Genomic DNA, 24,188 nt, shown 5'->3' with positions numbered 1-24,188 from the left:
AGAGCTTGAGTATGCCACTACAAAACTCGCTCAATATTGAAGCAAATGGTTTGAAATTTCACAGAGACCCAAAAGAAAACCTAAGCAAGATAATGCCTTTATGAATTTATTTTATCTTATTATTATTATTATCATTATTATTATTATTATTATTTTACTGTATTTTGACGATAAATCAACACTATTAAATAGCCAGCTCATGGGCTACCTGTGAGTAGATATCGTAATCCTTTAAAAATGTGTTTGCTGGCAATTTTTGAACAAGCTGGAAATGCCATATCAGCAATATTCCAAGAAACAATCGCATATTTATATTCGCTGATCCTTTATTGGGATTCGCTAGAATTTCAGCCAATCATATAATATCAAGATAATAAGACGCTTTCGAACCGAAAATAAAAAAGCCCTTACTTTGCTTATTCCCCCGTCACTTTCTAGATCTGTGGCAGCCTTAGCACGGAGGACGTACTTCGGTGAGTTTTTAATTTTATTTTACAATACTTGGCATTAAAGACATCATGTTTTAGCCGAAAAGTAAACCAATCAAACCGCCCTTTGGCGAACTCGTGGATACTAGTTGCTATGTCCTTATGCTTGTTGACATTCGAAGGTTTCAAAGTATTTCGCTCGATTTCATATTTTAAATACGCAATTTAGCTGGTAAGATGATTAGTCGTCCTTTTATTTTCCTCTTAAGGTGGCTGGACCCCCTCACGCTTGACCGCTACCTTCCACTTTTGGAACGCTGGCGCATAAACGTGTTTTATCCGATTGCAAATCTTTTTTGCACATAGGTCACAGGGAGCCCGGCTTTAGAATTTGTACATGAATAAAAAAAATCAATAAGTGCTTTATTGGGTTTCCTGTGTTGAGATTTGAAACAAGGCGCTGATACGTTGAGTTTCCGGTAATCGTACTAACCAGTAACTTGATAGCAGATTAATGTAACGTATCAGTGTAACGCACGCCCTAGTAAATGATAAGAAAGAGAGAAGGGCTGAAACTAATTTGAGTACCTATTTTGAAACCGCCGTTAAAATAATTCGCCAGGGTTAATTACCAGCAAATACAGCACCAAATGATCACATGACAAATAAACTTAACGACAGCATGTCTTATTTATAGGGAATATTAATCTGTGACACACAAAAGAATGATATTTGTAAGCCATACTTTAAATGTATGTGGACCAGTGGTTGATGGGACCAGTTAGCTCTACAACCGTGACCTCTCTGGTAAATATCCGCTTTCAAACAATAGACTTTGACAGATTCATGACAGTTTCATTGAAATGCAGCATTCGATTTTTATTGTCCTTTATATTATAGGGGGACTAGTACGAAAATTGGTCAATTTTAAAAGCCAATTTCTTCAACCCAGGTGGTGATATGTAACCTGATTTTTCTTATTTCACGGAAATTTCGTCGATTTAGAAAGAAAACGGTTAAATTTTCGACTTAAAACTCATGAAAAATCGCTGGTCGCCATTGCTTCGTTGTCGCCTGCCGAGCCCGCAAGTTTGCGTCAGCGGTTTCTTCTTGTGACGTCACTTACTCAACAAGCGTCTCGTAAACTAGTAAAATTTAGTAGATAACATGGCGGATGAGACCTATTCTTCGAGTTCTTCCAACGTTTCTGAGAGTTCTGGCTCAGACCTAGAAGAATTATTTACTTCCACTGGTGCTGAAGACTTTGAGCCGGTGGCTACTCAAGAAGAAAGCCTGCAATATCAACGTGAAGTAGCCGAAGAAGAAGAGCAACTTACTATGTTGAACAAACGCTTTGAAGAAGAGGTGGAAGTTCGCTCATGGTATGTCAGAAAGTTTCCATATTGTAGATAGCAATTTATAGTATTCTACATTCTCAAAACTTACTAACTTAGTTTCTATTGCCATTGTAGGTGCAAGTGTAATCGTTGTTCCTTGGACCTCGTCACAAAGCCAGAGGAGTGTTTTTGCTGCGCCGATATTGACCAATGCCAGGAAAAACTGAATCAGTTGGTCGAAGAAGGTCCTGGAGAGCCTCCTTCGTGTATCACCGCTCACCCTGGTTTTAGTCCTGGCTGCCTCGATGAGTGGGTACTGGAAATCGCTGCTGTAGGGTTGAGAACGCGCAAGAATCAGCGTTATACTTCCTTTTATGAACAAGGACGTGCTACTAAGTCTCAGTAAGTGCTAATCAAGTCAATTTTGTGTTTATTTATTTATGATTTCGTACACGTCTCCGGTAATCGATTGATTTACTCTTTAATGCTTAAAAAAATATAATATTCACATAGGTTTCTGAGATCCGTATCATATCGGCAGTTCACCCGACTGGTTTGGGAATATCTTGGAAATTCAAAGCGGCTTCCCCTACCATGCTGTGCGTACAGCGCTATTAGAGCTCGATTTCCCTCTGAAGATGGAGAATATAAAGGCTTCCAAGAAGAAGATGAAGAGGAACAGAACGATTCAGAGGTATAGTATGATAACTATTGCTTACAACATAGTAAAAACTAAGAATAAACTTCAGAGAGTAAACTACTAGTCAGTTTGGCACTGTCCTCTCTTATGTCCCTTTCTGGGGGCTCCACATGTTCGGCACGTAGGCGCTTTTCTTTTATTTGATCCCCTGGCTGATCCTTGCTGTAATTCTTGTTCTAAAGAAAAACAAAATTGTTGTGATTCTATCAATTTTGTTCCCTCAATAAGAAACTAGTGCCTAGAGTAGCTATAAATACCTGTACATGTAGGTGGTACTATTGTAATTTCCATTGACTTTCTCTTCTTATGCTTGGTGATAGCATCCGAATGTGACTCTTTATCCAAGGCAGAGCACACTGGTTCAGGAATACTTTCTTTAAGCTCTATTTCAACCTGCTTCAGGTCATTTCGTGGTGTTTCCACTAGCGTTTTATAAATGTCACAGACATAATCTGTAAAATCAAGTGATATTTGCTTTATTTGGCTAAATATCAATTATGTATGGGGGATCTGAATTATGTTTTGTTTGTACACTGGATAGACTTCACATTCTTCTCTGTCTGATAGTGATATAGTGAAGCATGAGATTTTACACTATATTGGGAAACAATTCACCTCCCACCGCTGGCATACATAATGAATACAGCCTTAGCAGTGAAAAAGGTGCAGCATATATAGGCAATTATTTCCATAAGAAATAGTTCAAATATGTCTGAGTGAATTGAACATACCATAATTCTGTGGTGTTTTCGCTTCCTTTACTGTGGCTTCCCCATACTTATGCTTTGCATAATGCACTCGTAGGCGAGGTTCCCTATGGTCATCAATTTTTGGCTCTCGATTCAAATTATAATTGAAATGAAGTGCTGCTAAAATGGTTCTGTTATGCAAACAGAGCTTGAGTTAGTACAATAATGATGGTATGATAATGATATGAGTTATTACTTTCTTATTATTGTCACTAACTAAATTAATGTTTTCTTTTCTTTTTCTAAGGACATGACAGATGAAGACTAGGATGAGCTCTACTTGTTAATTAAAGTATTTACTATGTGATGTTTTATAGCTTGTGTATCATTTCTCAGTATGTTTCATGTATGTACTATATTATTTTACTTGTTGGATGTTTTTTTGTTAAAACACCATTACAAGCTAACTATCGTGTATTACACATATTTGTTGTTCCTACCTGCTAAGCATTCCAAGATAAGAGAAGGCTAGCATTTTTGGTGCAAAATGGTTTATTACAGAATGATAGCCTTCTAGGCAACTTGTCTGTCCATTTGATGACGTTTTCTTGATCGCTTTAATTAGAGCAGTCTTACTTAATGCCTCTACTAGTTTTTCATATGCCTCTGAACCTGAAATAGGTATAAACTTAAAATTATTTCTTGAAATAACTTTTAAAGAATAACAATGAATAGCAATATTTTCATTACCTCTGGTCATCCAAACTTTTTCTTGAATGACTGGACCATGATGGCAGGCATTAAAGTGCCTATCACCCTTTTTTTTTTTACTTTTTTATATCCAAATATAAGCTATTCTAAGAAACGTGTCGAAAGAATTTTTTGATTCTGACCCTTCTTTCTATTTTTTTCGAGCGGTCAAAAGTGCGAAAATAGGCATTTCTTTGACTCTGGCCGCGTAAAATGAAAACTTAGAGGACTGGGCTGTGACGTAAGAGGAGTAAGTTGGGTTTAGATGTTTCCTCATTCTCTCTAGATTTCACTGGTATTTATGACCAATTTGCCGTTTATACGCTTTCAAAAGACCTCATTTTTCTGGTTAGAGGATGTTAATTACTTCAGACTTCAAGAATGATATTACTTTTGAATTATTTTAAGAAAAAGAAAAGCAGCGAGAAGTTAAACGCAACCTAGGGAAAACCTCATATTAGGCTGTCACGCTCAGAATCAAGTGTAATAAATTAGCTTCAAAAACTTATAGATTTCACATACAGTAACTCTGAGCACTACATGTACCTACACCCTTTAAGTCATAAATTTTTTAGCATTATTCTTATTAATATCTGATGTATTTATGGATGAATATGTGAGTCCGTGCCACGCAAAATTCTTCCAGGTCGTTTCCAAATCAGAAACATCAAATGTAAATAACAGAAACAATGAAATAACTCCAGGTAGTTCACAAAATCTTTTTCAATGTAGATGGCTTAACAGTTTTCAAAATATCTAAACATGAATTGCATTATATATTTATACTGTAGTAGTTCAGTCGAGGAACTACATGTAAGGGTGCGTGACACTTCGCATCATCAGTCTACTGTTACTCTGCAGGTCAACATGGTTTCACTTCATAGTCAAATATAATATTTTCTATTCTATCAGTTTTCTATCCTGTCTCACAGTATCTAGCCATACCTATCTTTAAAGATAAAACGATCGTCTATTGAGGGAAATTCGATAAAGGTAAGAAATCTGAAGAGCATTCTACGGTAGCAAATAATTAAAATATTGTGTCAATCGTACGGGAATTTTGTCTCAACCATTCATTACAGCCCTTTTAGCAATGCACCAAATACTCCCCAAGAGTTTAATAACCACTGAAATGTTACCACAATCACCAAAACTGTTTTATTCTTTAATAAACCGGGAATAAATTCCCGATCCGGTGCGAAGACGACTCAGTTCGAGCAATGGCAAGTAAAATGTTACCTGTTATCAACTTCGGTTCACTATAACGACTCTAGGAATTTCCAGGTAGGAATTTCTATCTATGCTGCTGTACTTTTGGTGTATTTACTAAGGTTTTGACAAGTTTTATTCCCAGCCAATGAGATAATATTTGTGATCGGGTCGGAATCACTTCACTTCAGTCACCTCGCTTGCTTTGCTAGGTTGTGTTCGCTTCACTAATATACCAGTAAATTAGGCTACGAATCTTGATGAGAACTGGAAATGGAATCTTTAGATAATTAACTTCCTCATAGAAGCCCAAGAAAGTAGTTAAAAGTCCAAGGACTTCTAAAAAAACCCAAGAAACGCAAGGACGTCTTCAGTATCCACCCTAGTATCCCATACATTTCTTTGTAAATCAAGAAGAGCGTGTTGCTCCTTCTACGTCACTAGCCCAGTCTCCCCTCTCGCTCGGTCATATTTTGAAATCTTCCTATTTTCGCACTTTTGACCGCTCGAAAAAAATAGAAAGAAGCGTCAGAATCAAAAAATTCTTTCGACAGGTTTCTTAGAATAGCTTATATTTCGATATGAAAAAGTAAAAAAAAAAGGGTGATAGGCACTTTAAATAATTTATTTGGAAGTTCCTTGTGTTTATTAACCACATGGCAGAAAAAAGCTTGAAACTTTGCAAGTTTCACTTCACCTAGTAGTTCCTTCGTAGAAATAACTGACCAGTAGAAATGCCTTACACATGCTTTTGACCATCGTCCAATTATCTCACATGTTTTTTCCTTGCTTAACTTGTTGAGTATCTTCTGAATTTCTATAAAATAAAGAAAATATTAACTGAAAACATGGCATTGCATGTGGATAACTTTTAACATTCCAGTTTATATTTATTTTGGCTTTCCCAGATTACAGTGCCTTAATATGGGTTTATCCAACCATTCTGTGTGTGAAAAAACCTACTTAATAAATTTATTTACTTACTTTTTGCTACATGCCATAAATCAAAGAAATGGTTTATCACAGGTTTCCCAACCTCTCTACACTTTTTTGGGCATTCCTCTCTCATCCACTTTGCAATCGATTTATGGCGATCAGAAATGAATGACTTGATTATCAAACCAGTTGTTAACAAGTAAGCAAAGGCTCTTTGGTGACCAAGAAATTCCATTGCAGTACTGCTACCGGCTTCATTGGACTGAAAATATATAATTAATTTAAAAACAAATTAATTTAAGAGAAAACTTTAATGTGCATTTAAAATTCTAAATAGTACCTGGACAAGGATTACATCAATAATAAGACCAATAGTACAGCAGAAGATTGAATAAGTACAGAACTTGGCAGAGTGACCCATGCTGTCATGTCTTCCATCCCCAGCCAATTCAACTTCTTTTCCTGCAAGCTTATCTATAATGTTTTGCTTGTAAGACCGCCAGAATGTAACAATCGTAGGTATTAGTAAACGACGCTGATGGTAGTAGTAAGTGGCCTCATGGAATGCCAACACATTCATATGTTTAAACACCAGAAGTATTTTCCTTATAGAGGCACCAGCACACAATACTGCAAGGCTGAGTAATAGGTTGCCAGCTGGAAACTTCCCAAGTAGTTTTGGTTGGCTTCCCCATGAAAATACTTGGTTGCAATTTTCACATTTGGCTGTCACAGCAATATATGTCCCAGACTGGTTGATCTCAACCTTTTGCTTGGAGCTTAAGCAAGACCGACAAACCTGGAACAGGATTAGAAGTCTTGACAAGAACACTATTGCTTTTGGCTCTTCACGGGGATTCTTGCCATCAATATCCAACCTGGTTAAAATAAGTATTTTCAGATGTCAATGGTACAAGGTACTATAATATTTTGTTAGCTCATTTGACATTGTGAATAAAAACAAGCATACCTAAAGTTAACATTTTGTTCTTTAGTTTCATCATCATCTGCCAATTCTAAATACTTTTTTTCATTTTCTTCGGGATTGACCATTTCCTCATCTTCCAATTGGGGCTGCTCTTCTCCCTCGACTCCCATGCCATTTATTTGGTCTTCATGCTCTGGATCGAGTTCCCAGTCTACATCGGCCCTTTCTTCATTGTCGTTGGCAGTATTATCGAAGTCATAGTAATATGTCTGAGTACCTAGAATCAAAATACTTTTATTACTGAAACAGTGAATGATATTATTTAATTTTTAATTTGATAACAGCATCCTTACTTGTAGTGATCATTTGCCCTTTTTTTACTTTCTCTCCTAAAGCACCAAGTAGCTCTTCTTCTTTTTTTTCCATCCTGCGGATTTTTGTTTGCAAGCTTTTCACCTTTCTCTTGGAGAGTTTTAGCTTTTCTTCGATTTCTCCATACTTTGCAGCTTGATCCTGATAAATTTACAATTTGAAAATTTTGAATAAAAAACTGTGACTTGCTTGAATGCAAATGAAAAAAGTGTTTCTTTGAACTAAATGTTTGTTGTATAAGGTTACACTGTCACTAGTTCTGCAGGCCCCTGACTAATAATTGGCCCTAGAATACCCTTTGAAAAATCCTTACACATTAACGCCAATTATACTTACTTTTTCCAGGGTTTGTTCTTGGAAATCTTCGTTGCAGGTGGAAGTACCTGGGATTTCCACTTTCACAGATGATTCCAAAGTATCCATTACTAAGATATTAACACTGTCACCAGACTCGTCGATAACCTCGTCATTTTCCGAAACATTTATCTGAATCATCGTATTTTCAGTCGTATCTCCAGTCGCATTATCAATCGTATTTGAATCATCGTTCGTCGACTTGTTGATTGCCATGTCTCGTATTATCTGTGGAAAAGATACATGGCCTTTTTAGATGATGATTATTCGACATCGGCCGGCTATATATTTTACGGTAGTAGGATGGGTTTTTTCGCTTTACATAATTGTTTATCCATACCCGTTCATATAGTGTTTTTGAGATGACTTACTATTTCAATGTAATTCAAGCAAATCAGAACATATCTTATTTGATAGATTTTCGCACATTACTGTCAGCTGATATTCATAACAGAGTTGAAATAAATGACTTTTGTTGCGGTAAACACAACATAAACGCCAAATTGTTCTAAAGCATTTTTTATAATTTACGGATTTCAGGAAATTAAAGTTAAAGAGTGTAAATCTTGGTTTGTAATCTATTGATTGAAATATTACGACTCATTGATCAATAAACAATGCATGATGTTGGCGCAATCTGGTCGCTTTAATATGTCGGCGCGCCGCGAAATTTTCACGCAGATGAATATAAAGGTTATTAAAAAGCAAGCAAGAGTACTGCTGATCCTAGAAAGTTATGATAGTAATTGCAATTTTGAATTCTCACCACTACCTACCTAAAATCTTAAGAGTATTATAATTTTTTTGGCTAAAGCGTAGAGAAGTTTGTGCTACTCACCTGTCGGCGGCTTCTGTCACTGATAAGTTCGTCCTGACTGTTGATTTCGGGCTTCCAAAGAGTTGGTACAGATCCCGGCTTTAGTATTCTCTTTGAGCCTTCAAAATGCACTGCTCTTTCAAAGCAGCTATCCTCAAAATGCTCAGAGCACACAGTGAAACGATTTTCAGGCTCGAAGTTAATGCGGTGCGTCGTGACAAAACGCTTCCACTTCGCGCGTTCCAGCTTGTTAATCGGCGAAGAATGCACTGAAATGCCATTTTTTGGATCAGATTTATTACTGCATCCCTGAACCACACAACGATTAGATGGCATTCTTAATAGTTTTTAATTTTTGAGGAAATAAATACAGATAAAGCTCCGAATTACCGGCGCGCTACCCGTACTTCACATGTATTTCCTTAGCAAATTTCTCACGTTGGTTTGTTTGGGTTGAGTAAGTGACGTCATATCCGCTCGACCCAGACTCCCCCGAGAGAACAGAGAAGCGACAACTGATTAATGGCGGCCACGAAGAAAAACGAAAATTTAACGGACTTCTTGCGGGAATATGTAAAGAAAATACTCAGGAAATATTTATGTAAGTAATATTGATCATAAGAGCGACTTTTTGAAGAGTTTTGAAAATTTGACCAATTTTCGTGCTAGTCCCCCTTTATACAAAGGTTCGTTTTTCGCCTCGCTCTAAACGAACTTTCTGGCGTACCATAGAGGGGAAATGTCCTATTCGTCCTTTTTCTTTATCGGGAACTCCATTTTCTTTCCCCAGAACTTTGCAGAACATTTCATTTAACCTTGATAGTGGAGCCTGGGATTCCGCTCCAGATACAGAAAAGTTTTTCAAAAGCCTGAAGAAAAAAACATGAGATTTTAGATCCTGACGACGAAATTAACGGTCAAATATTTTGAAAAATATACCTTACTCACCATAACATAAAGTATTGTGCTCCTTGAATATTTGATTTGTTTTCCTTTGATTCCAGATTCTGATTGCCAGCACTCGTCATGTTGACATTCAGACTGCGTTCCTCTAAAGCCTATTAACACTGGTCCCATCAACCGCTGGTGTACATGTAACGATAAACTTGCCTTGTTTCAGCCCTTCTCTCTTTCTTACCATTTACTAGGGCGTGCGTTACACTAATACGTTAAATTTGAATTATAAGCTGCTCTCGAATTACTTACATTAATCTGCTATCAAGCTACCAAAATCTCAATACAGGAAACCCAAAGTACTTTATTGACTTATTTATCATTGGCGTCTTGTTTCAAATCTCAACACAGGAAACCCAATAAAGCACTTATAGATTTTTTTTATTCATGTACAAATTCTAAAGCCGGGCTCCCTGTGCATAGGTCACATAAAGATTGAATTAATGTTTGATGTAATTTTTAGTTAGATCGGACGTCATAACACGTGATTATGATGAAATATTTGTTTTCGTTTAGAAAATAATTTTAGCCTTGCAGAGCGTTCAACACTAAAATGCTTCGTACCACATAATTATATACTAAATGCCTCCATTTGTAGGGATTTTTGAAAAAATCTATCTAGCTAATTATGAGACATTTGAGATTAATAATAATAATAATAATAAATTTATCCAGGAGACCTACTCGCAAAAGCGATTTTCAGTAGGGTCCTGCAAAGATTATTTAAATATAGTGCGTAATCTACTTCAAACTAAACAATGGATTTGATACGGCCGAAATTAAGAGCGGCTGTCCGTAAAAACCAGACCAATTCGAAATTTCGTGGCAACAGTCAAAAAATCGATTTGGTTCATACTTTGAAGTTAGATACCCTATCATATAACATTAACCCCTGTGCACTTAGTTTTGAAAAATTCTTTTTTGTTCGGGAGAAATTTGAATTTTTATGCAGATAGGCAAATATACTAATTTGACGACTCTGAAATTGAGATAAATCACCGATCTCGTGTACGAAATACAATCAATGCTTGCCTAAATACGTTGTTTCAGAAAGGATCGTTTTTGCATAAATTAGCAAATAATGACTGCCAAAATTAAAATAATATTTTACAAACCTTTTATAAGCCGTTTGAGACATCAATACTTAGCAAATGTGAGGGATTTTTCTGAAGAAAAGGCAACATTTACTCCCTACCGCTTCACAAATCATGAATTCTAGGTGCAGTGATTGTCATCTACCCAAAACAGCGAAAGCGTTGCGCGACCACCGGCGGCGGGATAATAGATGTGTGTGCATGTGAGTTTTTTTTAAATGTATCCAAATAAATACCGAAAATACTACTTTTATTTCCCGTTATTAACTACATTTGTGCGTCTTCCTCCTTATGTTTTAGTATCTAAAAGTATAACGTTCGTGTTAGCGGCAGCTCCTGGCCGTTCAAATCTATGCAAGGCTCTGACGACGTATTCCAGAGTTAATAGAGGGGACTCCCCTCTATTAACTCTGCGTATTCCTATGAAAAATGGAGGGTCCTGAAGGGGGTTCCTAATCCCCTTTCCAAGCCCAACATTTACTGAAATCCCAGTTCAAATCCCTTTATTCTTAGCCCAAGCCCATTTTTGATGATTTTTTGTTTATGAATCCCAATGCATGATATCCTATTTTCCCAGCACCAAAGAAGGATAATACCAGCACTCATTTTACCCCTTCAGGACGCTCTAGGTACTAGCTCGGTTCGATCACAAAATGGGTTGGGGAATGAAATCAAACGAAGGTCGAAAACGTCTTAAAGAAATACAGAAAGACTATCTAATGGCCCAGTTTAACATTGGTGAGCAGACCGGGCATAAACTTGATCCTGTAACGACATCAAAAAAAAAAAAAAAACTGTCATCGCTTATCACCACCGCAAGTACAGGAGCGGCGCAGCTCAACGGGGTCGATCTGAAAGCATTTTTGGCCTTCCTCAAAGTCCTTGAGGAAGGCCAAGAATTCTGATGGTGTCCGTTTTTTCAGTCCTGATGGGTTCCTCACGTCTAAACAAGTGTTTTTTTTCACGATTGCCAAAGAAAAATGTCGTCTCCGCCGAAATAGATGCACAAGTAGACGACAAGCTTCCAGGAAAGGCTCTGGACAAAATGAACAAGGAAGTACTGAATGCCATATTAATACAGCACCCCATATCCTTGGATGTTTATAATCTGTGTGAGCTTGCTGTGCAGAACACGATGAAAGCAACACGTGGACACCAGCAAAAAGGATAAGAAAAGAAAATAATCCTACGTTGACGCCACTCGTCCGCACACATCTTTTCACAAGAAAAACAACCATTTCAACTAAAGCCGTTTTATAAGAAAAAAATATTTATACCGACATTATTAGTTTTTGTTTCCTAAATTAATACAAAATATATGTCGCGAGTATATATTGAGCGGGATTCATGTGATAACTTACCGATACCGAAATCACTCGCGTAACTCAAGGGCGGATCCAACGGAGGGGTCCAGGGCTGCGGACCCCCCTTTACAACTCGTTATTTCCCCTTTTTTAACATACGATATATTGCAGATAATTTTCTATTGAAAGTCATAACTCTTATGTAGGTTTATAAATTGAAAGCCAAATCAAGTTGTTATGTTTGCGTTCTGAAAGGTTACAACGTACAAATATAGCGGTATGTATGACCTCAAAAATAACGTCACTGATTTAATGTACTTTTTGGACCCCCTTCAAAAATATCCTGGATCTGCCTCTGAAACTAGACAAATGCTACCTCAAGGGTCACACACAATACGAGGGCGTATAACATTAGCCGATCTATTATTTTTGATGCGTTCGTGAGAAGAGCAAAGTTTGCATTCCTATATTACATAAATTTGTTATGCATACAAGAGGGGGATATTGTTTTAAAAGAAAGCATAGTTTAAGGAGCTTCGATATTTAAGTTTTAGTCCTCAAGTGGCTGGGCCGGCAAAAAAATAAGATTTTTGAGGAGAACTCTTTATCCCCAGTGGCCATGGCCGCCAGTAGTGGTCACGCAACGCTTTCGCGGTTTTGTGTAGATGACCATCACTATACCTAGAATTCATGATTTGTGAAGCGGTAGGGAGTATATGCTGCTCTTTCTTCAGAAAAATCCCTCAAATTTGCTAAGTATTGATGTCTCAAACGGCTTATGAAAGGTTTGCAAAATATTATTTTAATTTTGGCAGTCATTTACTTGCTAATTTATGCAAAAACGATCCTTTCTGAAACAACGTATTTAGGCATATTTGATCGATCGTAGAAACTTAAAAACACATTTACCTAAGAATTTTTTTTCACAATCTTGAACAATATCATCGTGACATCACATACAGTGAAAATCTCGCTTTTCCGTTGTATCGGCCATGGTAAAATTCTCACTTGTTTTGAGGGTACTTTTAAGCTCAAGAAAACTGTGTCTTGCAAATAATTCTTCCAGAAATTCTTCGTTACAGCTACATGTCTGAAAATCATTGTGAGGCACATAGAGATACCATATTTGAAGTTTATTAGGTTAGAAAGGTCAAGCATTGATTGTATTTCGTACACGAGATCGGTGATTTATCTCAATTTCAGAGTCGTCAAATTAGTATATTTGCCTATCTGCATAAAAATTCAAATTTCCCCCGAACAAAAAAGAATTTTTTAAAACCAAGTGCACAGGGATTATTGTTATAAGATAGGGTATCTAACTTCAAAGTATGAACCAAATCGATTTTTTGACTGTTGCCACCTAATGTCTGGTTTTTACGGACAGCCGCTCTTAATATTTCAGAGCTATATATTCACAATATTTTTTTTATTCAAACGTGGGACGTTTGTCACAACTGTGTGAAGGTAGCGGTCAAGCGTGAGGAGGTCCAGCCACCTTAAAACCTACTCTGTTCAGTTCTTTGTTATTTTGTTGAGGATAATTTGATCCTGCGTTTCGCGCAATGCATCTAGGGATTGCCAGACGGCAAACAAAACAAGTCGTCACAAGAGTTGCGTGACCAACGACACTAAAAACGGATGCGAGGGAGACTATCAGAAGAGATGTATGGGGACGATTCGTATTTTCCACTAAAACCCGTGATTTGGTGGTGAATATTGCACTTTATCTCTCTAATTTTATCGGATATGAAGTCGAGGAATGTGTATTCATCGAATTCGTATTACAATTAACTACGACACAGGAGCAAGGCATGTTCAAAATTTTTTGAAAAGGTATTACATATCTTTTTAAGACTACAACCCTGCTGGCAGAGTCTTTTTCAGGGTATTTTCTTGATAATACATTAACTGAAAATTGACCAATGTAAATGTATCAAATACAAGAAGATAAGTTTTACTTCTCCAAATGATAAAGCAGAGCAACGAATTCTTTTTCTCTGCCTTCACAAGATACAGCTGCACCCTAGAAGAGATCAAGCCTTACCTGGGCTTACATCAATTCAATTTTTTACAATAACTTACAAATTTCTCGCGTGCTGATTGGTTATTTTTTATCATCAATAAGCCGGAAGACAGACAGATAAAGCTGACGTGCCGCCCTATAAAGCTGACGTCAACTTAACAAATTGACATCAGATTTTTATGTGTCTGTCCTCTTATTGACGATAAATTTCGCCATCACATTGTCAAAGTAGCAGGGCGGCACATACCCGTATAGCAAATATAGGGGAGTACCCCCCCCCCCCCCCCCCTCGGGTGGAACAATCTGCCCAATTCCAATCCGCACCTTTACTTCAGTCAATCAGTTCAGGAATCAGGTCACACTACTTATCTGCTTTAGCAGAGCATCTTGATGTCAATAATGTCATCACATGGAAGTCCATCTGTCCTAAGTGCTGTTCACCACGTGATATCCTCTCCAAAAACTTTGCTGCTTCTAATTTAATTAGTCTGTATCCAGTCTACTTCGAAGAACAATCAACTGAACAATGAACTTTAATGATCTACTAATAATTTCGATTAATAAATCCTAGATCTTCAATCTACTGATCTACTGATATTCTTATCTTAAACTGCCACTTAAACTAAAAAATTACTTATATCATCAATGAATAGATCGGACTACTTTTTGCCATACTCTTAGCCTTTAAATTAGCTACTATCATCTAAGTGATAATTGGTAAATCTTCACTTGATTTCTTCACTTAGAGTTTATCATTATTTGCTTTTTGTTGTTATTATATAATGTTTTGCTAGGGTGCACTTAATTTGGAGCCAAGCTCTGTTCTGCTAAGCCCTTAGATGATAGCTTTGTAACTTGTCATGGATAATGTTATGTAAATAAAAATATAAAATAAAAATTTACTGTAAATGCTACCCAAATGCTATCATACACACCACAAATGTATTGCTTGGGCTGCCGTGACCTCATATGACATTTCTAGCTGGGTTATAAGCGTTGCGAGACTACACTAGCTCCATAGACTGCATAGGAGTGACCCCATAGGAGCATGATAAAGGTTTTCTCTCTCTCTCGTTTTAGGATAGCCGTAGAGCCAGGAATCCGATACCTGCACACATAAAAAAATCCCTGAAGGATTTGTATTTGAAGCTAGGCGATAATGGTGCATAAATTCTCTATTATGCTCTGCTTCCTTCTGATAATACAAGACTGCAAATGTAAGGTACGAATACTTTTATTTTATTTTATATTATATTATCACAAGCAACATGAAGCAAGTATCAGCATTCTTTTTTTTTTTTCCAAATTTCAGTCAATCGAAATCGTGGTCGATAAATGTGGTATAGAAAGCATCAAGGTAAAAAGAAGAGACGGGGACATTATTGGATGTATGCCATGTGAGCCTTGTCCAGCCGGTCAACGACCCTATTTTCCATGTGGCTCGATAATCTTCATAAAAGATATGTTCAAGAGCAGATGTTCCCCCTGTCCAAATGGGACCTACTCTGATTCCTATTCACGATCTTCCTGTACACGTTGCAAACGATGCGAACGAGGATTAGTAGTAAGTCGTAAATGTTCACCGACAACAGATACCCAGTGCATACCAAGAATGTCTCACTGCAAAAAAGGTTTTTACTTCTCAGAAATCGTCTTAGAATGCCTCCCATGTTCTAGTTGCTGTGACGACGGCAAAGATATCAAAATTGATGAATGTGCAACACAGGGATCCCAAAGCAAAAAACTCTGCAGTGTCCATAGTTTCCACCGTTGCTTGAAAAACGTCGATAATGAAAATGCAACTCAAAGCGTTGAAAAACGACTTCCTTACGATTTCCCCACAACTAAATTATTTGCAACTAAGACTGGTAGTAATATATTTGGCATTTCTAACAGAACTCATGCAAGAAATGAAAATAAACAGTCAAGAAAACATGGGTGGAAAGAATTGGATATATATCTTTTCTTAGTAATTTCCTTATGTACTTTAATGATCTTCATAACATTAGGTTTTATAATCAAACGCACAAGGAAGAACTCAGGAGCGCAATGCTTTCAAATTCCACCTATGAGGCTATCGAAAAGAATAGACATTCCTGATAGGTGTAAAAGTGACCAATCAGATGAGCTAGAAGATTGGTCGAAAAACGACGTCAATATTGGTAAATATTCATTCACATGCGGTGTTGTCATAAAATACGATCCAGACTGCAAACAAGATCGATACAAGAACCTGATAGTCGAACCTTTGAGCGATAAACATTTGAACGGTAATTTTAAAAGCATCAAGCAAGGGCAATTATTTCTAAGTCCAATATATAGGTTTTATTCTAAAGGAGAGAAATTCGAAGAATTAGTCAAGATAAGCCTGCCTCACAGCGCTCTCTGGAATTCCGAACACAAAAACTGGGACATTGATGTCCTCTGCATGGATGAAAGAAAGGGGATAAAAGAAGCAAAATGGGAAAGAATAACTGATGGTTTGGAAGTAAATTGGAAAGATGTAAGCTTTCATACTGATACACTGCTTACCTATGCTGTTGTTGGAAAGCCACTGAAAGGAGCGAAGAAGAGAATGCAGTTCGTGTTGTTTACCACGAGTGAGATGATAAGTGACCTGTTTGAAGTGTGTATCCATCTTCTTGATGATGACGAAACTTCATTTCAGGTATGTGGGATCTTTTTTGTCTTGTGTGTACAAGCTCGATGTGCTTTTCGTTGAGACTGCTATTGTGGGGTCATGTATTTCCACGTGTCTGCATTAAAAAAACACGAGATTTCTACGGAAAAAAATACACTTTGTCCGCGCAACAAAAGGCGCAATTAAAGGGCGCAACCTGAGTGACAACGAAAGGCGTAATAAAAGGTGAAATGAAACTTACAACAAGACGTCAATGCCAGTGCGCAATCTGAGTGCCAAGGAAAGGCGCAACAAAAGTGCTAATGAAAGGCGAAATGTAAAGCGCTACGAAAGTGCGCAACGTCAAAGGCGCAATGTAAGGCGCTACGAAAATTCCAATGAAAGGCGCAATGTAAAGCGCTACGATAGTGCGCAACGTCAATGGCGCAATGTAAAGCGCTACGAAAGTGCGCAACGTCAAAGGCAAAAAGAGAAACAGCAACATCGGCAACTTAAGTCGCAACGTAAACCGCATCGAAAGTGATAACAACAAATAGTGGTAACGAAAGTCGCAATTAAAAGCACAGGGAAAGGTACAGCGAGAGACGCAATGAAAGACGCAATAAAAGGAAAAGCTAAGCCATTTTGATATTGCTGTTTTCAGAATGTTTTGAAAGAAAATTCCCTAAAGGGCTTTTCCATGCTTGGTTCTTTCTACGCTGCATTTGTTGACTGTCACAGTTCAGTTGACATCAACCTAAATGTCGAGGGTTTGTTGGATGGCTGGGAACTGGATCGCCTAAGCCCAAAGGTAATGTATTACTGAAATACTTTTTAAAAAATTTGGCAACAAAGGCTCTTGGGATGGGAACGTATCTGCGCATGCTCTTAGTCTGTAACACCGCAATCTTATTTCTAAAGGCTGCGTTTTTCAAAATCAGCCTAAAGGCCGATTTAGACGGTACGATTTTCGCCTACAACCATTGTATACAACACGCTCACGTCTGTCCGCGTAGGCGAGTTGTAGGCTTGATTTACACGCTACGACTCGAGTTGTAGGATGGCGCGAGCGTGTCGTATACGATAGTTTTAGGCGAAAATCGTACCGGCCTTAAGGAATTTAGTTAAAATTAAATATTCTTTGACAACCGTTTGTTAACAATTATAGTTTGTATTTTCAGGCCATTTCCAGTTCGGTTTGCAAGGAGTCGTACTTCTCCATACCAAGCTTTCAAGCCGCGTTTCGTCGCGTTAAAAGACGTGCTGAAAAATTCAGCTGCAAATTCAAAATCAACGTTGCAGAAAGTGAAATCATCATACCAGCGTTCACTTTTGTACCTGTGGTATGTCTTTGAATTTGACTTCGTCTTGTCAGTATTGTCATTCTTCATATTCTAATGTCATTCATTTATAACTTATTACGATTTTGAGTCACCAATACGGGTTTATATTGGCGGCTTGTAGTGGGAGAAAATATATTACGTATTGGCCATAGTCGCCAAAATAAAGTAAAAAGCAGGGATTGCTTTGTCACCGGCGTAGCCTTACATGTAAAGAAAAACAAATTCGTACAATATTTTTCACTTACCTGTAGCATAAAGTGCAAGATATATAGCTTGTAATATCCATTATCCTTGTACCACATCGTCAGGAAATAATTTGGGTCATAAAAGTTGTAAAAGAGGAGAAAATTAACTTTTCTGTCAGAGATGTTGACATTCCTATTTGAACCTTTGCATTCACAAGCCAGGCGTGGATACCAAGCAAGTGCTATTTCGCAGTCAATCAAATGCTATGAGCCAATCACGTGCGGTAACTTTTAGGAGAATCGCGATGTTCATATGCTTATGTGTTTCTTTTATTCATTTTTTAGGAAGATTTGTGCGTCGTTGTTGATGTTCATGAGCAAGGTGAGTTATTTAAGGGCTGGATGTGAAATATATTTTGTCATTCAGAATTGTTTACCTTCTAGTATTTTGCACTTGCCGAAAGCGCGTTGAAGTAAAGTACGACTATCCGGTGAAGGGTGGGGGGCTGGTAAGAAGCTGGAGAGGAATGCCCTGTACCCCCAAGATATAGATCACGACCTAGACGGAACCCCTCTAAATCCATCAGACTTCAAATGTATCTATAACCCTGCTTGAAACAGCTTTGGGGTTGATCAAAATCAAAGGCACGGCTAACTCACAGGACAAATTGGAATTTAGTAGCGTGTTAGGTTTTGCAGAGGGAATATAACTGGAAAACTCGGGGGGTGGGGGGTGGGGGGTGGGAGGACCATTAAATCAAGGAAAACACATAACGAACCGCCGAATCGAACCCAAGACTCCAGATGTGAGAATATCTTTGGGTTTTCACCAAGTTAGATCCTGGCACTGTTATGGCTGCCCCATGCTGCGATAAAATAGCCAAAGCTTAATAAATTACCTCGTGTTGCATGCTTTATAGATCAAGACACTTCTTTCTTAAAAGAGAAGAAAACTCTCTTCAAAGACCTTCATTACGATACAAAGTATGTAGCGGGTCGTATGCTGGATGTGTCCGTCAAGGGACAAGGTACATGGCGTCAGCTGGGACGTCACTTCGGCCTGACTGATGACGTAATAGAGCAGTTCTCTGTGGAGTACAGAACCCTCGAAGGCAGTCCAAGTCGAGCTTTGTTTGAATATCTATCCAGCACTCATCCCAGTATTACTGTCGGGGAGTTTGCAAAGTGTCTGGAGAGCCTGGGACGGGAGGATGTGATGGTGTTACTGTATAAGCATCTCAAGACTAAGAAACCACTGAACACTGTTTAAGCAGTTTCGGCAAATATTTAGGCAGTTGTAGAAAACAAAAAGATAATTTTTATTGAAAATCAAAGGTCAATCGGCATAGCTCGTTCAGATGTCTTTCAAAGACACCTAAACGATCTTTTCCGAATGACCCTTGGTTTCCAATAAAAAAAATGTAATCTTTGGAAATTAAATTCCTTTCCTTTTTTTTTTTTCTTTTTTTTTTTTTTTTTTTTTTTTTTTTTTTTTTTTTTTTTTTTTTTTTTTTTTCAATTATCAATCGAAGCGGTGTATGATTATGATTATGATTATGATTTATGATTTATATAGCGCCCTTTAATATGTGGATATAATCAAAGGCGCTTTACATGGAGTTGTGAATGACAGATTGCTTAATGCAATTTACAAGCATGAGAGATGGTTAGTATGTCCTTAAAATTTCAACAGATTAGCCAATGTGCAAATAAACTGATAACGCTTAGCTGAGCATATTAATAGGCAGACTTTCGCAAGTCCAGCATCTCTCGGTGTTAAGCTGAATAGAGCATAGGCAGCCTAACCAGGATCACTCTTGCAACTTCAACGCTCTTTTTTTTTTTTGTCACTAACTTCGCTCGTGACTCTGTGAGTCTCAGAGAGGTCGGCTTAGAGAACGTCTAGTTCAGGGCCCGGTTGTACATGTTTTCAGTTTACTTTTGACTACTTGTGTGCTCTACAGCTCCCAGAGTGTTTATATTATATCACAGTACAGAGACATAACCAACCGCTTTATATCGAACAGTAGCCAGCCAATCAGCACGCGCGTTATATTTCAAATATTTTTTAAAGCACAATAATATCTTCTTCTCCCACCCCCCCCCGCCCATTTAAAAAATTGGTTTCAGTGTTCAGTTGATCGTTTTATTTTAATTTACAATTGTATATAATTATATTCTATAATTTTTTCATCACGTGCTGGGGCAGTTAACATGAATAAAGGCAGAAATATTCCATTTCATAGCAAGAACTAGGTGAGGTCTTTCCAGATGTCAGGCAGTCGGTCAGAACGTTGTTACACACTATCTTGCAGTATTGGCTAGGCGGTCTACCGACGACTTCATTCGGCACAACCATCAAACATAAGGCAGCGAACAGACAAAACACTGCAAATCTCATCTAAAAATTAATAAAGAAATAAACAATTTTTAGTCACTAATGATTTGATTTGAGGCCGTTCTTAGCCCAAATATAATTGGATGACCGTTCTTAAAATATTATTGGATGACTGTTAATTGTTAGCCAACCAATATAATTGGCTGACTGTTCTTGAACAAATGATATGATTCAGGATAAATGTTCTAATCGCCAACATTTGATTAAATGACTGTTCTTAGCCAACCAATATGATTGGATGGCTGTTCTTGGCCAACCAATATGATTAGCTGATTTGACCATTTATCCCAACCAATCAGAGAAAAGCCGGGCAAGAATTTCCTGTATTCAATTCACAATAATAAACTAGCCCTTCCCATGTCATTTCTATTTATGAATTTTAAGTGTATCAGATGGGATAATCGGTCATCTGTTTATCCCTGGGTGAACGGCGAAGCCGTCTAAGCTCCTGAGAGCACAGGGATGTAATTCTCAGGGTGACTGATAACGAACTCGTTTCTCAGGAAGAGTAGGACTGAGTTAGGTGCGCGCACAAAACTCCCGCCTTTTTCCAAATTTTAATTCAATTTCCCACATTTTTGTCAGATCCTTTGTTACCAGTCTCCGTAACAAATAAACTCGTGTATGCTACTATAGGTAGCCCAGTATAGAAATGAATTTTTTTCACATTCAGTAAGTCACGCTTTGATCCTTAACTACGGACTCATTTGTACACCTGTAATGTACTGAGAATGTGCAATGTTTTGAAATCCCATGCACGGACTCTTAAATATATAAATGTTTTAATATAAGATATATAAAAATGCATAAATGCGTCTGCGGTCTTCAAGAACAGCGGTATCGAATGAAAAGTAGGACTATTGTAGCAGACTGCTTCGCATGATAAGAATACTGAACAGATAAAAGTTAGCAGCTGACACGCGTGATAATGAACGAGCGTGATGACACGTCAGCCTTTCATCCGCCAAGCGATAACGACTATCACAAACCAAGATAAGATAATGCGAGAATGATTAGACAATAGTTATTATGATTATCAGACCTATTTTCTCTGATGGGAAGCTAACTACACTGAGAAGCCAGAACAATTTTATAATGGTTATTTCTGGGAAGGCCAACGCTGTTCGCCTTCAAAGACAATAAAAGAAACCACTGCCCGAACGAATCTAAATTTTTTTAATATGAGTACCACGAGTAAAATACGGCAATGTTTAATTGGTTGTCAATGTCTATGCACCTAAACAATCAAGTTGCCTTGTCAGTTGACATGCATGCCCAGCGGTACAAAAGCAATGAACTTTACACACCCAGTTTTGGACTCAATCCGAAGGAAAATTAAAACCGTCAAAAATGTCAGTCAAGTCGTATATATTCAGGCTAAAAACCGATTGTAACTTTTATTGTGTATGTATATATATATTAGCTTACTTAGCTTGGTTTTACAGCTGACCACGTCGACTAAAGCCGCATTACGATCACTGGATATGTTTTCAAATCCACTGAAGATGCTGTAGATTTTGAGCTTAGGAGAACTCAAATAATCCCTTTTGTTTAAGAGAGAGAGAAAAAGAGAGAGAGAGAGAGAGAGAGAGAGAGAGAGAGAGAAAGAAAGAGAAACAGCTAGACAGAGAGAGAGAAAGAGCTCTGGAGAGAAAGAGATAGCAACTGAGCTAGAGATATTTTACCTTCTTTGATGTATTGTTTTCCAGCTTCAATACTTGACACTCGTACAGCTCTCCTTAAGCATTCACAATCAACTAATGCTGACTTGTGGTTGATTTATATAGTATAAAAGTGATGGATGGGACACACCCTGTCATTGTCTTGAAATCAGGGGGGAGCACGAGGCACTAATAGTCCTTAATTCCAATCAGTTTACCCTGTCACAATAGATGAGTAAGGTTTTAGAAAACCGTTCGGCTGTTGAGGAAGTTATCAAAATTATATATAAAGGCAGTCTTACTGGGGTGGGGGAGCCGATAGAAGTTATCATAGGTGTAAAACGCACGCATGTTGGGGTAGCTAGGGAGGGAATCTTTGTTAAGATTATTTTATATAAAAAAACTTCACCTAGCTAAGGAAGAAATCAAAAAAATCTGTTTAAAAAAACTATTTCAAGTTAAATGAATTAAAATTGTTCCGTTATACATTTTTACTTTGTAAAACGAACGCATAAACAAAATATAGGTCGTATTTGGAATAAAGTTCTCGGTAGGAAAAAATGTCTACACTACTCATTAAATACAAAAAATTGCCTTTTTCATTAACTTTATTTCATATTGTTGGAAAGACGAATGATGCGGCGAAATTCAAAGAAAAGACATTTCTTAATATTGGATCTAGCACTATGTCTCTGACTATTAGTTTTTTTGACTGTTTATTGCTATTCTTTAAACCCAAGAGATGCTTTATTGAGCTACCAGGTGTAAACTCACTTAGGTATTTTACACCGATGATTAGCCCTACTCGTAATAATGCGAAAAAATACTCATACTGTGAAGCAAAATAATGTTATTTCCATGATATATATTCCTCTAGCATATGGGGTTAAAACGGTACTCAATACAAAACGTTATGTTTTGGTATTAACTGAAATTTTAACTCAAAAACAAGAAAGATGACAAGTAAAAAGAAGCCAACCACGGAAACTAAACACAAAGAAAAGACAAAGAAATATTGAAAATTAGAAGAGCAGAATGAAGATCGTTAAACGTATACCATTTTTCTTAGCGTAGGGGGTGGGGGACGAATATTTTAAAGGCCTGCATTATATTTCTTTTTCTATTTCTAGCTTTTTGACCGACAAATGTTGAAAAACTTAATCCAAATTTCCCCCAGTCATGATCAGTAATAAACAAGCACTATGGCGGATTTGGCGAGACCTTTTCGCGCCAAAACGCGCGCGCTCTCCTCACCATTTCCCCCTCAAGCGGGAAATCTCAAATGGTCGCCTTTATGCCTTTTGAGATTGCAAAATAAATAAGCAGTTTACATTGATAACTACTGAGTAATGCAACTCTTGAATCCCATTGATTTTGAAATGTTTATAAAGAGCACAACAGGATTTTATGAATTAGTTTTTAAACCTAATACCATTTTAATAGTCCATGACTTAACGGCTTAACCATAATATTCCTGGGCATAAAACTCAGTTATTCACGAAAATATTACATCTATATCTGTCAGTAAGAATTGTTTGAAAAAAAAAAACAATTACGGGAAAGTAAAACTTTCTCAATCGCGAAAATCATCTTTAACTAGAGCTTGGTTTGTTAGAAACTTCTTTTTTTGACATCAATAATTCATAATTAGCATAGAATTTCGTCGGAAGTATGATAGTCAAAGTAGGAGGAGAAAAAAGAGCTTTTTCCATGGGGTATCCGCTATTTGACATCAATCCATTGATATGACGCTAATTAACAAGTCAAGGATCCGGCAGGATCCGGCACCATCACGGTGCCCAGCTGCAGATGTTTCTCTACCTTCGCCTCCTACAAGAGAAATAGTATTTACTAGTAGTTACTTGCCTTTTATTGGAGTATGTATTCGCTCTGTCCTTTTATAAAACGTTCAGTTCCTTTGGCAGATTTCCAAGATAACATATCCCTTGCTATTAAACATTTGATTTTGACTATATTTGATATTACATTACATGTGGGACCCTTACGCTTCGCTGTCCCGTTAACCCTATTCTACGCATGCGCATGCTCAAAACTGAATTAAAACAGGTTTTTTTACGTCTATGAT

At 37.4% G+C, this 24,188-nt stretch overlaps 3 protein-coding genes and 2 long non-coding RNA genes across 7 annotated transcripts; 1 reads left to right on the top strand and 4 right to left on the bottom strand.

The window, feature by feature from the left end:
- The first annotated feature begins 405 nt into the window (after positions 1 to 405).
- On the top strand, positions 406 to 20,484 carry LOC116296246 (uncharacterized). 2 transcript variants are annotated; one of them, XM_089040170.1, is made up of 8 exons: positions 453 to 473; positions 1,126 to 1,162; positions 14,976 to 15,117; positions 15,208 to 16,563; positions 17,180 to 17,326; positions 17,697 to 17,858; positions 18,389 to 18,425; positions 18,964 to 20,484. In XM_089040170.1, exons 3-8 carry the CDS (start codon positions 15,055 to 15,057, stop codon positions 19,311 to 19,313), a joined length of 2,115 nt encoding a protein of 704 aa, XP_088896296.1. In that variant the 5' UTR covers positions 453 to 473; positions 1,126 to 1,162; positions 14,976 to 15,054; the 3' UTR covers positions 19,314 to 20,484. The 2 variants fall into 2 exon arrangements, with proteins under 2 accessions (XP_088896294.1, XP_088896296.1); XM_089040168.1 differs by lacking the exon at positions 1,126 to 1,162 and having other exon boundaries at positions 406 to 473.
- LOC148905587 (uncharacterized) lies at positions 2,223 to 3,981 on the bottom strand. 2 transcript variants are annotated; one of them, XM_089040173.1, is made up of 5 exons: positions 3,905 to 3,981; positions 3,655 to 3,826; positions 3,197 to 3,345; positions 2,723 to 2,917; positions 2,223 to 2,641 (listed from the first exon to the last, which is right to left on the bottom strand). In XM_089040173.1, exons 1-5 carry the CDS (start codon positions 3,912 to 3,914, stop codon positions 2,526 to 2,528), a joined length of 642 nt encoding a protein of 213 aa, XP_088896299.1. In that variant the 5' UTR covers positions 3,915 to 3,981; the 3' UTR covers positions 2,223 to 2,525. The 2 variants fall into 2 exon arrangements, with proteins under 2 accessions (XP_088896299.1, XP_088896298.1); XM_089040172.1 differs by having other exon boundaries at positions 3,655 to 3,950.
- Positions 5,044 to 9,106, bottom strand: LOC148905586 (uncharacterized). The gene is made up of 7 exons (XM_089040171.1): positions 8,542 to 9,106; positions 7,686 to 7,931; positions 7,331 to 7,490; positions 7,020 to 7,254; positions 6,390 to 6,927; positions 6,098 to 6,311; positions 5,044 to 5,930 (listed from the first exon to the last, which is right to left on the bottom strand). The coding sequence occupies exons 1-7, from the start codon at positions 8,854 to 8,856 to the stop codon at positions 5,683 to 5,685; spliced, it is 1,956 nt and encodes a 651-aa protein (XP_088896297.1). The 5' UTR covers positions 8,857 to 9,106; the 3' UTR covers positions 5,044 to 5,682.
- Positions 9,118 to 9,836, bottom strand: LOC148905585 (uncharacterized). The gene is made up of 2 exons (XR_016121738.1): positions 9,469 to 9,836; positions 9,118 to 9,389 (listed from the first exon to the last, which is right to left on the bottom strand). It is a non-coding gene; the product is annotated as an uncharacterized LOC148905585 (long non-coding RNA).
- On the bottom strand, positions 20,176 to 22,315 carry LOC116296232 (uncharacterized). The gene is made up of 2 exons (XR_004197106.2): positions 22,127 to 22,315; positions 20,176 to 20,444 (listed from the first exon to the last, which is right to left on the bottom strand). It is a non-coding gene; the product is annotated as an uncharacterized LOC116296232 (long non-coding RNA).
- Positions 22,316 to 24,188: the final 1,873 nt, after the last annotated feature.

This window comes from Actinia tenebrosa, unplaced genomic scaffold, assembly GCF_029948245.1.
Source record: "Actinia tenebrosa isolate PJP-AT-01 unplaced genomic scaffold, QUT_ActTen_1.0 PGA_scaffold7__59_contigs__length_16204524, whole genome shotgun sequence".
In the NCBI taxonomy this organism is placed as follows: Eukaryota; Metazoa; Cnidaria; class Anthozoa; order Actiniaria; family Actiniidae; genus Actinia; species Actinia tenebrosa.
The sequence above is the reverse complement of the archived record's forward strand: the minus strand, read 5'-3'. Positions and strand labels throughout refer to the sequence as shown.

Bases quoted from the DNA above. Each gene is read 5' to 3' on its own strand.
- LOC148905587 (XM_089040172.1), bottom strand. From the start codon at position 3,914: ATGACCAGAGGTAATGAAAATATTGCTATTCATTGTTATTCTTTAAAA. The intron at 2,918-3,196 runs GTATGTTCAATT...TTGATTTTACAG, and splicing joins GAAAACACCACAGAATTATG to ATTATGTCTGTGACATTTAT. The intron at 2,642-2,722 runs GTATTTATAGCT...GTTTTTCTTTAG, and splicing joins AGTACCACCTACATGTACAG to AACAAGAATTACAGCAAGGA.
- LOC148905586 (XM_089040171.1), bottom strand. From the start codon at position 8,856: ATGCCATCTAATCGTTGTGTGGTTCAGGGATGCAGTAATAAATCTGAT. The intron at 7,932-8,541 runs GTGAGTAGCACA...TCTTTTCCACAG, and splicing joins GTGACAGAAGCCGCCGACAG to ATAATACGAGACATGGCAAT. The intron at 5,931-6,097 runs GTAAGTAAATAA...TTTATTTTATAG, and splicing joins TTTATGGCATGTAGCAAAAA to AAATTCAGAAGATACTCAAC.
- LOC116296246 (XM_089040168.1), top strand. From the start codon at position 15,055: ATGGTGCATAAATTCTCTATTATGCTCTGCTTCCTTCTGATAATACAA. The intron at 15,118-15,207 runs GTACGAATACTT...TCCAAATTTCAG, and splicing joins TACAAGACTGCAAATGTAAG to TCAATCGAAATCGTGGTCGA. The intron at 16,564-17,179 runs GTATGTGGGATC...TGCTGTTTTCAG, and splicing joins ATGACGAAACTTCATTTCAG to AATGTTTTGAAAGAAAATTC.